Source organism: Alligator sinensis, unplaced genomic scaffold (assembly GCF_000455745.1).
Source record: "Alligator sinensis unplaced genomic scaffold, ASM45574v1 scaffold404_1, whole genome shotgun sequence".
Lineage (NCBI taxonomy): Eukaryota > Metazoa > Chordata > Crocodylia > Alligatoridae > Alligator > Alligator sinensis.
The window spans coordinates 4,507,908-4,521,474 of record NW_005841839.1 but is presented as its reverse complement, the minus strand read 5'-3'; the positions used below and the strand labels follow the sequence as shown (position 1 = coordinate 4,521,474).

General features: G+C 46.2%; 1 protein-coding gene across 1 annotated transcript in view; it reads left to right on the top strand.

Annotated features, from left to right (window-relative positions):
- Position 1: 1 nt before the first annotated feature.
- Positions 2–13,567, top strand: part of EME2 (essential meiotic structure-specific endonuclease subunit 2) — a gene marked incomplete at its 5' end in the record, with an annotated part of 20,069 nt that continues 6,503 nt past the window's right edge. The window contains 7 exons of the mRNA XM_025203619.1: positions 2–161; positions 3,579–3,715; positions 4,190–4,282; positions 5,050–5,174; positions 10,275–10,392; positions 12,342–12,457; positions 13,388–13,547. Coding sequence (XP_025059404.1) covers positions 2–161; positions 3,579–3,715; positions 4,190–4,282; positions 5,050–5,174; positions 10,275–10,392; positions 12,342–12,457; positions 13,388–13,547 — 909 coding nt within the window. The remainder of the gene's footprint in view (positions 162–3,578; positions 3,716–4,189; positions 4,283–5,049; positions 5,175–10,274; positions 10,393–12,341; positions 12,458–13,387; positions 13,548–13,567) is intronic.

Genomic DNA, 13,567 nt, shown 5'->3' with positions numbered 1-13,567 from the left:
CGGGGCCGCGGGGCTCGGCAGGGAGCAGCAGAGGGCGGACAGAGCGCGGAAGAAGGCGCAGGACGCGCTGCAGAAGCGGCAGCGCCGGGAGGCGGCCCAGGCCCTGCGGCTCCTGCGGCCCGAGCAGTGCCTGAAGTACGTGGCCGTGTGCGTGCACCCAGGTGGGCACCGGGGAGCAGCGCCTCGGCACCTCGAGCAGCGGCCCTGGGCCCTGCGCTGCCAGCTCCTTCCCCGGGCCCCGGGCCCCGCTCCTGGCTCTGTGTCCTGGCGTCTGGCCTCGTGGCCGCCCCTTGGCGAGGCGCGCTCCTGGCTGCCGTGGGCTCGGGCTGAAGAGCAGGTGCTTGCCCTGGTGACGGTCCCAAATTCCTTTACGGTTGGCAAATCCGATCAGCCACAGACGCTGAGGACTTGGGCTTCTCTGAGCTCGAGCCTCTCCCTGCGTCAGTGGGGAAAAGTCGGACTTTTTTCATCATGCATGGGCCTGGAAGGGGTTAATTAACATGTAGAAAGCACTTGGAAGTGATCAGTTGGCAGATGTTATAGAATCCTAGAAAATGGTTGGAAGGGACCTCCAGAGGTCACCTAGTCCTGCTCAAGACCAGGTTATCCTTACATAAACCATCCTATGCATATGTCCTATTCCAATCAAAACTGCATAAACCATCCACTTGCCAGCTGTCGGGGACAATGCCAAAAAACATGAAGGTCACTCTAACTGGCCCCAGGAAAATGTGGGACAAGAGCACTGTCAGTGTCCTGCCACTGCAAGGACAGGGAGTCATTTATTAAAATACGTGAGAGAGAGCACCAAGGAAGGGGACCATGCTCCATTATAAAAGTGTAAATTGGTAGATTATAGTAATAATCATCAGCTCTTCATGAATGTCAGCTTTGCTGGAAGTAGCTTTCTTAGGTGTGTTAGTGATGACAAATGTGCAAGGATTACATTTCTTTTTAAAATTCACGTATCAAAATTGACAGCACGTTTTGCTTCCGTGGTGCTTTGGTTAGCAAAGAGGGATGTGAACTCAGATTACGGTAACTATATTTAGTCTCAGGCCATGAGGCATGGATGCTCCATGCTATTCGGTAAATTCAGCATCATAAGGCACAAACTATCAAAAAGCTGGGGCAGAAAACAGGCTCAGAGCTGATTGCCTGTCATGCAGGTCCATTTCTGAGGACAGGTAAGCTGTGTCCAGAAATGTTAACTCCTGAAATATGCCTGGCTAGTTATCTGGGGCTGCACATTTTCTGTTCAATCCTATTCTCTTTCTCTGACAGGATGGAATTCTTCAGATAATCTCAGCTAATTTCCCACAATGTTGCCTTAGATCAAGCTCTGTTCAGTGCACTTAAAGAGCTGTACCGTGGCTTGTACGTAACACTGAGTTATTCTGAAATGCTTCTAACCGTGCTGTCTGTTTGTACTAGCATCTAAAGAGTTCAATAATCTCTCTAGCAGCGCAGCTAACTTAAAATGTGTAGTCATTATCCTCACAGAAATAGATGTAGGAATGAGCTGCAGGTGCCCACCTTAACATCCATGAAGAATTGTTCTCTGCTTTGCTTGCCAGAGCTTTGTCCATTCCAGTTTCCAAGTTTACCTTGGTGTAATTAAGGGTTTTCGCTCACCTCAGCTTTACAGATTGCTCTCTGCTCCCACTCTTCTGCAACATAATGTGGTTTAGCTGATTGTCCTCTTCCTCAGAATGGGTTGCATTTCATTGGTGCTATATGTTGTATGAGCTTGATCCTGCAACTCTTAATTGAGGGAATAATTCTGCTCAGAAGAGTAGGATGACTTGTGACTAAGGCTTTGCATGCTGTAGCATAATGGAGTGGGAAAACTAAGTGTGTGATTGTCTAACTATCAAAATGCATATACGCACAGGGGAAATTAAATAAGGTTGCATGCTTAATCCTGGAATTTCCCACTTTTTAAGCATTTAATTAACAACTTAACCTACTTTTTACTGTAGGTTTTAAATAAATATTGTGTTTAAAGTATTTAAAAAACACAAAGTGTTGCAACCTTTAGATTCACAGCACAGTCTTCTGCTGCTTGGCCTTATGCAGTAAGTGATAGCTATAGAAGGCTATCCCCTATGTGGATCAGTCCCTAAAGGTAGAATTAGACACATTTTGTCAGTTTAACAGCTACTGTTTTCAGGCAGCAAAAGAATGCTGTAGGGTTGGGTATCTGACTAGTCAAATAAATTTGGTCAATTGACCAGTCAAATATTGGTCAAAAATTGTCAAATAATATTTTGTTTACTTACTTTAAAAAGCAGTAATTTCTTACATAATGTTGGAATAAATTTATTTCAGAATTAAATCTTTTGCAGAAAACTAAACACAGAAAAAGCACAAATTTTCCCTTAAGTGTCAAAAACATTAAAAAATAATATTTCTATCAAGAAAACTACAAAAAAAATCCACTGCCCATAAAATTAAAAACATGTACTGAAGGTCAGTTCAATTAAGGGCCCCAAGCCTGCAGTGCACCCCCTACACACAGCCCGTGCCCCCCCCAGTCCTCTATAGTAGGTATATGTTATCAAACAGTTGACCCATATAATTGAAACAGTTTCAACAGCTAATTTTGTAAACAATACTTGAATCTCTTGTTGCTATAGTCACAGAAAGCCTTATAATATTTGTCCGAGCTTTGACCAGTCAAAAAATATGCAGTCAATTGGCCGATTTGCCACCCCGAGAATGCTGAGATTCAGGGAGAATGGTCCAGTGCCAGGTTCTGTAGGTGAATGTGCTTTAATGGACGTTCTGTTGTCCATGTCCCCTCCAGCTTTTCTCTGTTCCCCATCTAGTAACCCCTGTCCCTGATGCTGTTTCGCAGCTGCTGACCATATTCCTTCAACCCTGCAGCCTCAGCCCATTTCTTGTTCATGGCCCCAAGCCCTTATCTCTCCCTGTCAAATGTAAACGCATCTCTCCTGAGCATGTGTAAACTGGGGGTTTTTTCCCTTTCAGAGGGCTACAACTTAGCCACATGTGGGTGAATATTCACAGGGGCAACAAAAGGTGACTCCATGATACCTGCATGTCCATATATCCAAATCTCAAGTCCTTGTGACAAAGCACAGGGCATTATTGCTCCACAGTGGTAAACATTTGTAGGCAAACTGTGTTTTTCCCTGAGCCTAGTCTTGGAAGAAGTTAAATAATTTTGCTGAATTCCCTAGATGTATACAGCCTAAGGCAGACACCTGGCTTGAAACATTTTAGCCCAGGCAGTTTAAATTTGGCAAAATTAGAGACAACTGTAACATAGGCTTTGTAATATAATGTGTCAGCCAACATTAAGTGTTCCTAGCTGGGCTTCTGGTAATTAATAGTGCATTGTAAATTTCCCTGTGCCCTAGTCTGGACATAGTAGGCTGTATGTCAACCAGAGCTTAATATTCAGTGTTTAGGCTTGAAATAATAGTTGTGGCCCAAAACCTTTTTTGCGTGGGTTTTAGTTGCTCTTTAAATAAATACTGATGAAGTTGTTTTGTATTGATACTTTCCTCCTTCCTCTCACCATGCCTCACTGGTTCTCTCCCTTCCCTTAGGTCTTCTGGAAGATCCTGGATCAGATGCCTTGATTGAAGCTTTGAGTTCCTTGGAGTGTAGCTACTGCATTGAGCCTCAGGCAGTGCCCTACAGTATAACCTGGAGGAGAAATATTCCTCACAGTTTATCCAGTACAGTAAGCATCAAAATCCACTCTGTCCTCACTTCTCTGAGGGCCTCCTCACCTGTCTTGTAAATTGACAACAGCTAGGGTTGGGGGAAGAGTTATGAATTGCTTTAATTATTAGACCTGACATTTCTGGTGGTCATTCTCAACTGGACCATGGAGTGACCTCAGAAGTACAGGTTATGTGCAACTGCTGTTGACTCAGGGAATGACATTAGAGCTGGAAGGGATCTCATAAGATTATTTGGTCCAGTCCCCTGCCCAAGGGCCAGGAAGTCAACTAGGGTCAAAGGATCCCAGCAAGATAGGCATTCAACCTGGATCTTGAAGCTCTACTGCACTGCAAAAATTAATCCTGTCTATTGTAGATGGTCTTTCAAGGCTGAGACCCACTAGCCTTATTTCATTTGGGGCACATTTCAGGGCTGAAGAGGTGGTAGATCATTGCCTATATCCCACTAGAAGTTGTTTTTATTTCCCTAGGATGGTCCCACGATGAAGTCTGAAGAGGAAAAAGAGGTGCTGGTGCTGGTAGATCCGAGGGACTTTCTCAAGCGTCTTTTTTCTGTATTTCAGGTAGTATAAGCTGTTAAGCAGGGTCCACACAGTTCCTTTTGAACAGGGGGGACTAGCCAAACCTGCTAGTAAATTATTGAGGTTTCAGGTAGATGAGTATTTCAGAATGCACACAAAAAAGAGGAGGCCTGTCAGGTCTGAGTGAGTTTAGCATGCCCCCTGGCCAGGGGCAGAAGTCCTGCCTCATGACTTAAATTTGGGACAGAACATTATCTAAGAGGTCATAAGACAGTCCAGGTCTGTCTCCTTCTGTGCTTTGTGTTTACACATGGAGAATGCCTTTAATATTTTAATTAAGGAAATGTTCAAAGCACATACAGCTTGGGAGAAACACAGTTTTGAAATTAACATATTTACAGTTAATTAGAACTTGATGTAGACCCACGTGGCATTTTATTTATATATACCTAGGAAGACAAATCTCCTGCCCTGAGGAGGTGACAGTTCCATTCAGACAGATGCAGTAGAAAATGAAAGGCTAGACTGGAGCAGTCAGCATCCAAAGGGAGATCGCTGATGGATCAGTAAGTGAAAAGGTGAGCCAGGAGGAGTAGCTGGAATTAGGCTGGGTATAGCATGTGGCAGGCAAAAAGGACACAAGAGCCTTGCAGTCCTGCAGCCAAAAATAGATCATAGCTGAGAAATGAAGGACAATGTGCCACAGTTCCAACCTTCTTCCACTGACTAGACTTACCTGGCAGATCTCTCACAGAGGAGGAAAAACTGATCTGACAGGTCTACAGCTCATTTGGTTTGTTTTGTTTCAGAGTCTAAGCGGTGCTCCATCAGACAGCAGGCCTGATCTCAGCCAGGTGTTGCCTTTGGATGGTCCGGAGGGGCCCCCCACAAAAAATTGCAGCCTGGCTGTCATTGGACTGGATGCCTACAGATGGTACGTTCTAAGTGCGTGTGTTGGGAGCACACTGGGAAGTTAGAGTAGTGAGTGCAGAGAAGGGGGACATTGAGTGCTGAACTTCCAAGGCTTGGTGTGTAGGTTGTGGCTGTAATGCATTCCATGTCAACCTACTGTGCAGCACCCCAGGCAGCTCTGTGTGCAAGAAGGGTGGTTGTGTGAGCAAGAGCATGTTTCCAGATGAACTCGTGGATGGGGAGTGGTGTAATGGGTTGCAGGCAGGACAGTATTTTCCAGCTGCAACTCACACAACACAATTTGAAAATGTTGAGGTAAAATAGGGTGTTCTTACCCTTATGAACAATGCACAACCCAAAGAGGATGGTCACGCTGGAATGGCAGAGCTGGAGGACACAGGCAGTGGAGCTGTACTTAATGCTGCAGGTTGGCTCTCTTTCCTATTCACTGCTCTATAAGGAGGAGCTCAGAACAGCTTGCTAACCTGGGGATGGATCTCCAGTGAATCATAGGGTTGGAAGGGACCTCCAGGAGATCATCTAGTCCAATCCCCTGCTCAAAGCAGGACCATCCCCAACCAGATTATTCCAGCCAAAGCTTTGTCTAGCCGGGTCTTAAAAACTTCCAAGTATGGAGAATCCACAACATCTCTGGGTAACCTGTTCCAGTGTTTTACTACCCTCCTTGTGAAAAAAATTCCTAATATTTAACCTAAACTTCCCTTGCTGCAACTTGACACCATTGCTCTTTGTTCTGTCATCTGCCACCGCTGACAACAGTCTAGCTCCATCCTCTTTGGAATCACGCTTCAGGTAGAGTTAAAGGCTGCTATTAAATCCCCCCTCGGTCTTTTCTTCTTCAGACTAAATAAGCCCAGTTCCCTCAGCCTTTCATAAGTCATGTTCCCTAGCCCCCTCACCATTTTTGTTGCCCTCCCCGCATCCTCAGAGCCAGTCTTCTCATCATGGAAGGCAATCAGGTTGGCCAGGCTTGAGTTGCCCTTGGTGAATTCATGCTGACTATTTCTAATCAGCTTCTCCAGTGCTTAGAAATGGATTCCTTGAGGACCTGCTTCATGATTTTTCCAGGGACTCAGGTGAGGCTAACTGGTCTGTAGTTCCCTGGTTCCTCCTTCTTCCCTTTCTTAAAGATGGGCACTATATATTTGCCTTTTTTCAATCATCCAGGACCTCTCCCAATCACCATGTGTTTTCAAAGATGATAGCCAGTGGCTTGGCAGTCACATCAGCCAACTCCCTTGGCACCCTCAGGTGCATCACGTCCTGCCCCATGGACTTGTACACACCCAGCTTTTCTAAATAGTCCCTAACCTGTTCTTTTGCCACTGTTGGCTGCTCACCTTCTCCCCAGGTGATAGGTGCAGTAGGCTGAGAGCTGACCTTGCCTGTGAAGACAGGTGAAAAAGACACTGATTACAGGCAGTCCTTGAACTTGCAACAAATTTGGTTCCTGAAAACCATGTCTTAAGTCAAAACATTGTAGCTCGGAACTGATTTTCCCATAGGAAACAATGTTATAAGTAGGGAATTGGTTCCTGAACCAAGGCCCGATACCCTACTTTCACAAAAAATAACCCAGAATTTTGTACAGTACAGTACTCAATTATAGACAAATAATATAGTTAAATTTATTTATTGTATATATGTATTTATTTATGTATTTATATTGTAAATAGCAATCACATTGATTTGGAAGGACTTCTTTGAGGTGACTTTACTGGACTTTTTGAAGGGCTCTTGGTTGGACTTTTTGAAGCGTTTTTGGCTGGAGTCTTCTCAGGAGTCTTGGCTACAGGTTTATCTGCAGTCTTGGCTGCTTTCTTAAAGAAAGTGTCCAAGGAAGTTTGGACAGATGTTCTTTTGCTTGCAAATTTCTCTGTAGCAGCTGTACATGTTGGATATGCCCCTATTCACTGATGCACTGTGTTCAATATTGGGATCATGTTCCTCAAACAGGGACACGGCAGCCAACACTTTTCGTTGTCAAGACTTTACAAGGAGGAGTCTCTTCAACAGTAGCTGCATCTTCTTCCTCTGCCACTTTTTGCTGTTCCAATTCAATGAGGTCCTCATTAGTTAATTCTTCAGAATGTGATGCCAGCAACTCATCAACATCTTCTGGTACAACATCTAAGTTGAGTTTTTTGCCCATTTCAACAACATTTTTGGTCATCTCTTCAGAAGTGTCTGTAAAGCCTTGGAAGTCGGACACAAACTTAGGACACAATTTTCTCCAAACACCATTCAAATTTGATTGTTTGACTTCATTCCATGCCTCAACAATGTTCTTAACTGCATGGTAAATGTTGAAGCCCTTCCAGAATTCCTTCAGAGTTGGTCCACCTTCCTTCTCAATTGCCCTGATGGCCTGGGCAAATGTGCGCCAATAGTAGGCCTTGAAGGATGCAATTACCCCCTGGTCCATGGGTTGCAACAATGAGGTGGTATTGAGGGCAGAGACGTGACTTTGATGTCAGAATGCATGTCAGCAAGGATGGTTGGATGACCAGGAGCATTGTCAAAGATTAACAGTGCTTTAAATGCAAGATTGTTTTTGCTGCAGTAATCCCTGACAGTTGGCACAAAATGATGATTAAACCAATCCTCAAAAATGTTGTTATTTACCCGTGCCTTAGGACTGGATTTCCATATCACTGGGAGAAATACCTTGGAATGTCCCTTGAAAGCTCTGGGGTTTTCCAAATGGTACACAAGTAAAGGCTTAAGTTTAAAGTCACCTGCAGCATTGGCATCAAGCAGAAGAGTGAGCCTATCTTTAGCAGCTTTGTACCCTGGCATGGATTTCTCCTCTTTGGCAATGTAGGTTCTCAACAGCATTTTTTTCCAAAATAGACCAGTTTCATAAACATTAAAAACTTGCTGAGCACAATATTTCAGCCAATGTCTCAGGAAAAGCACGAGCTGCCTCTTCATCAGCACTGGCAGCTTCACCTGAAACCTTGATGTTTTGCAGGTTGGCCCTGGCTTGAAAACACACAAAGCACCATTTGCAGTAAAAGGCTCAGCATTAGAACTCTTCCCCTGTTGTTGCTTTAGATCATCATAAAGAATCCCAGCCTTTTCCTGAATGATGCCTAAACTCACAGGAGCCTGGCATTTATTTTGATCCTCCAGCCAAATGATTAACAGTTTCTCAACCTGAGCAGTAAGTCCAACGTGCTTGCCTTGTCTTTCAGTGGGGGGGTCTCACCTTTTCTGGGCATCTTAATTATTTCCATTTTTGTTTCCATAGTAATTGTTCTACGTTTCTTAAAAGAAGAAACATCACTTCCACCAGATTTATTGATTATGGGCAGTTTGGATAAAGTTTGGAAACAGAATGGTGCATGGACAGTCCCTTCCCATGCCCTCCCGGACAAGCGGCAGGAGCCACGGCTTTTCCCACAGCCACCCAGGGCAGCCCCAGCACTGCCTGCCTCGCCCCAACAGGAGCAGCTGGGGGAGCAGCCAGACGAGCCATGGCTTCTCCTGTACCTGCCCGGCTAAGTCCCGGCATTGTCTGCCTCACCCCAGCAGGAGCAGCTGGATGAGCCATAGCTTCTCCTGTGGGTGCCCGGCACAGCCCTGGCACTGCCTGCCTCATCCCAGTGGGAACAGCCAGACGAGCCGCGGTTTCTCCCATGGCTGCTGGGTACAGCCCCAGCACTGCCTGCCTCACCTTGCCTCAGTGGGAGCAGCAGAACAAGCAGCGGCTTCTCCCACAGCGGCCCGGCGCAGCCCCAGCACTGCCCACCTCATCCCGGCAGGAGCAGCCACAGGAGCAGCTTCTTGTTGCTGATCCTCTTCTTGTTGCTGACATACTTGTAGAAACCCTTCTTGTTACCCTCCATGTCCCTTGCCAGCTGCAACTCCAGTTGGGCTTTGGCCTTCCTGATTTCATCCCTGCATGCCTGAACCAATACTCTTAGACTCCTCCCTAGTTGTTTGTCCAAGTTTCCACTCCTTGTAAGCTTACTTTTTGCGTTTTAGTTGACTGGTTCCCTGCTAAGTCAAGCTGGTCTTCTGCCATACTTGCTAGTCTTCCTGTGCATCAGGTTGGTTCCTTCTTGCACCATCAGTAAGGTTTCTTTAAGATACAACCAACTCTCCTGGACTCCTTTCCCCCTCAGATGCATCTCCCAGGGAATCCTGCCCATCAGTTCCCAAAGTGAGTCATAGTTTGCTTTTCTGAAATCCAAGGTCTTTACTCTGCTGCTCTCCTTCCTTTCCTCAGGATCCTGAACTCAATCATCTCATGGTCACTGCTGCCCAAGTTGCTATCCACTACTACATTCCCCACCAATTCTTCCCTAGTTGTGAGCAGCAGGTGAAGAAGAGCATGGCTTCTTGTTGGCCTCTCCAACCCTTGCACCAGAAGTTGTCCTCAGCACTCTCCAAAAAAGTTCTTAGATTGCCTGTGCACTGTTGTATTACTCTCCCAGGAGATGTCAGGGTGATTAAAGTCCCCCATGAGAACCAGGAGTTATCGGGAAACTTCTGCTAGCTGTTTGAAGAAAACCTCGTCCACCACATCCTCTTGGTCTGGTGGTCTATAGCAGACCCTCACGACAACATCACCCTTGTTGCTGTCCCCTGTGACTCAGTGGGTCAAGCTCTTCTCTTACTCCCATGTTACTGCTGATCTGGAGGGAGCATAAATAATGGGCTGTTCATATAGCCACACACAGCCCAAGTGGTGGTCATTTTTAGCCAGCTGCAGCCTTGTCTGTAATAAAAGCACATTGAATTTTTGTGGCTGTCATCCTTTGCAGAAGCAGCAACAGGAGCTGGGGCTTTTTTCCCAAATTGTGGTTCTTCAGCCCAGCTCTGTGCAAGGTCCAGGGGGCTAGCAATGGAAGCGTAGTGTTATACTGGCAGTGTCAGATGTACAAAGTTGCCTGGAGATTTTGCCTACTTGCAGCAGGTGAGCAGGTGGCATGGATCAAACTTAGTAGCCACCTCCATCTCCAGCCTCTAGTAGGGGAGGGAGCTGGCAAATATGGAAGGATATAGCCTGTCCTGCCAGTAGTCTGTGGCTGTACTGACTGTTCTTAAGGGAAGAATTGCTGGGGAATATGAACCATGTGTCATTTCTCCCTAGGTACAATCGGGGTTGGGACAGGCAGCAGGCACTGTGCTCTGGAGAACAGGGTCAGCAGGAGGATCCCAGATTCCAGCCTTGCCCAGAGCTGTCAATGACAAAGCAGGAGATAGAGGAGGTGAAACTAACAGGCTTCAAACACTAATGTTGCTTATGGTCATAGATGTTCTAGCTGTGGGAAGAGAAAGTTCCTGTTGGTGACCCCTTGGGAATGTTATATGCTGACCTGACTCACATGGTATCATCTTGTGTAGTACAGAATGTCTGCCTATTTCGCTGCCCTGGGAAAAAGGGAAGTGGGGGATGGTGACACTTGCTGCCAGGCAGAGGGAGTTTGGAGTTGTGTGATGATATGCTGGTTCAGATGTAGCCAAGGTTGGTAGAATCTTTCCCAACTTGAAAGTGGCCTGGATACCCCTGACCCCCAATAGCCTGTTTGAAGTCATTGTCAGTCTCAGCTTGGTACCAAAATAGACAGGTTTTCTCAAGGCCATCATCTCAGGGTCGTTTGGTACTAGCAGGATCATAAGTCCAAGTTCTGAAAGCTCCATTTTCTGCTCACCTCCTGGGATGCATCTCCGAGGCACTTTGGTGTAGCCTGCAAGAAAACCACTCTGCTCTCACCTCTACATTGGGGCTTTTCCTCAACACGGGTATCATGCTGATGTATGTCAGCAGCTCTGAACCACCCAAAACGTATTAAGGATGCTGTCATGTTATTCCTTAAGTCAACCGTTCTCAAAATTTTTAGACTCAAGGCCCCTCTTCTACCCCCCCTGTGCAAAATGCCAGCTTTGAATTTTCACTCACTTTTGAACTACAGAAAAATAATAGAACCATTTTCTATTGCAAAGAACTTGGCAAGTTCATAGCAGGGCAGAATAGTTTTGAAACTGAATTCCTATTTGAAATATCTGGGTTTATCTTGTGAATCATATGAAGGAGTTTGCACACCTAGTGGTGGCAATATTATGTGGCACCCTGTAGCATCCTGCCTTAGCCTTTTACTGTGTGCACTTGTATGCATGCACGTGTGTGCGCTTCTGAAAGCTGAAAAGTATAATTTCTTTGCTTCTTCCTTTTGTTCTTTTGATATACTTTACATTGACATCATTCCCTGGATATATTCCAAACTGATGGGAGTCAGCACTGGTCTCTTGCTTATGGTGGTTGCCATGAAAAATTATCATCAACAGTGATTGTTCATGTATATCATACAACCAAAGTTTTTCACCTACATTTTCAGAGATGTTTGTGGTAGCTGTTGGCAGATGTTGACTTTTTGATGGCTCCTGCTTTAGTGGTCTGTGCTTGTGTCCTTTTATTGAGGGAACTGACATAGAAAACATAATTGAGAGGAACTAATGGAAGAACCAGGTAGAAACGTGAATGGGGCTTGCACTATTGCCTAGTGGCCCACAACAAAATCTAGGCACCCTTATTGTGGTCACCACTTGTGAGCGTGTGCCCCCTCCCCCCGCTGCACAACCAGAAGGTAACCCTGACACCCACTTTGTTGGTGTGCTCTAAAGAAATGGCCACTGAAGCATTTTTAAAGTGTCTTGGTGACCAAATACATTCTTAACTGAGATCCTTACTACATCAGCAGTCTGAAAATAGGTCATATTTGGAGTCTAAACCACTCATCTGTCTCTAACTGAATTCCAGTCTTTCCTGAGAATTCCCCAAAAGGGAATGACTGGCTGGCTTACTGGGAGCTAAGAAGGCATGAGTGAGCTTTTCTGCTGTATTCCATATACATGAGTTACTGCAGTTAGCCCATCCTTTCCTCTGTCTAGGAAAAAGCCAGTACCATCTCTGGAGAGGGGCTTGTGCCTAAATAGATGAGACCTTTCCATGTTCTGCTCTGCCAGCAAAGAGCCTCTGAAGTTCTGTGTGACTGACATGAGCACAGCTGTCTGGAAGTCTGTGCAGGCTGGGTGCCTTTGGAGATGGGGTGTGGGCTGCAAATTGTCCTGTGATTGACCTAGTCAGGCTTGTAATCAGGAGGGGACTAATTTGCTTTGTGTCTTGCATGTTTCAGTCATTGTAGTTCTCCTCCTGCAGGTGCTGGTGGTGCTGCAGCTGTGGGCTAACACTATGGTATCATTCCTGGACACGTGGCAGGAATTCAGTCAGCATGTCTCCGCACTGACTAAAGCAATAGCAAAACGCCCATACAAGTGAGCTTGTATCGCCAAACCCCTTGCTCTGAAAACTGTCCCTGCTGGATCCCAAATACAGAATATCATAAAATCTTATGGGAGGATTTTAAAAAGGCATTAGACAAATGTTTTCTAGGAATGGTCTAGATCAGGAGTGTCAAACACGGCCAGTGGGGTGGATCTGGTCTGCAGAGCCACTGTCTCCAGCCTGCTGGGCTACTGGTGGACCACCAGAAGTTGGGGTTGTAGTTTTGGGGAAGTAGCCTGCTGTAGAATCTGCAGCTGTCAGGCCGGTGAGCAAGGGCTGATACAGCTCGAGTCAACCTATGACTTCCTCACCTCTCACCCTTCACATGGCCCCAGCTCCTTGGCTGCTGGCTCCCCTATTGCTGCTACTACTGCTGCATGACCTGAGCAGGAGCCAGAGCTGCAACTGCCATGGGAACCTCCCTATACCCTGGGCTGGATGTGGATGAGATCTTGGGGTATAAAGAAGCCCCACAGTCCAGATCTGGCCTGGGACAGAAGGTGAGTTTGCTGCCCCTGGTCTAGGTATATGTGACCCTGCCTCAGTCCAAGAGATGAACTCTTGCAGTCCTTTCCAGTGCCCCGTTCTAATGATCCTGTGACACTCCTTTGTTTGGTTTGTGACTCGACTCTGGGAGCATGGTTGGCACAGCTACTATGATGGATTCTGTTGGAAAATGTTTGCTTAGGGAAGGACTTGCATCCTGGACTCAGGTTATTAAAACAATTTTCAGGTTATCAGAAGAGAAGGCCAGTGGTGCAAAGAACAATCCTGGTCCTGCTGGAGCAGTGAGAGATGAAACAAAAGGCCCCCTTCTTTCCCTCACTGAATCTGGGGACAGGGCATGATCTGACTATGCAGCATTGGTCATTGCATGCGCCACACCTAGGCCTTGCTCTGAGGGGTCTGGCTTTCTGCAGGAAACAACGGGAGACTGAATTATTCTCCTTCTGCACTGATGGGAAGTGGTCCAGTGGTGTGCGAGTGGAGAAGGATGGGACAGGACTCCGACAGGCATGGAAGAGACAAATCCAGCAGTTTAACAGAGTCAGCCCTGCTGCGGCAGCAGCCATAGCAGAAGCATATCACTCCCCAAACCG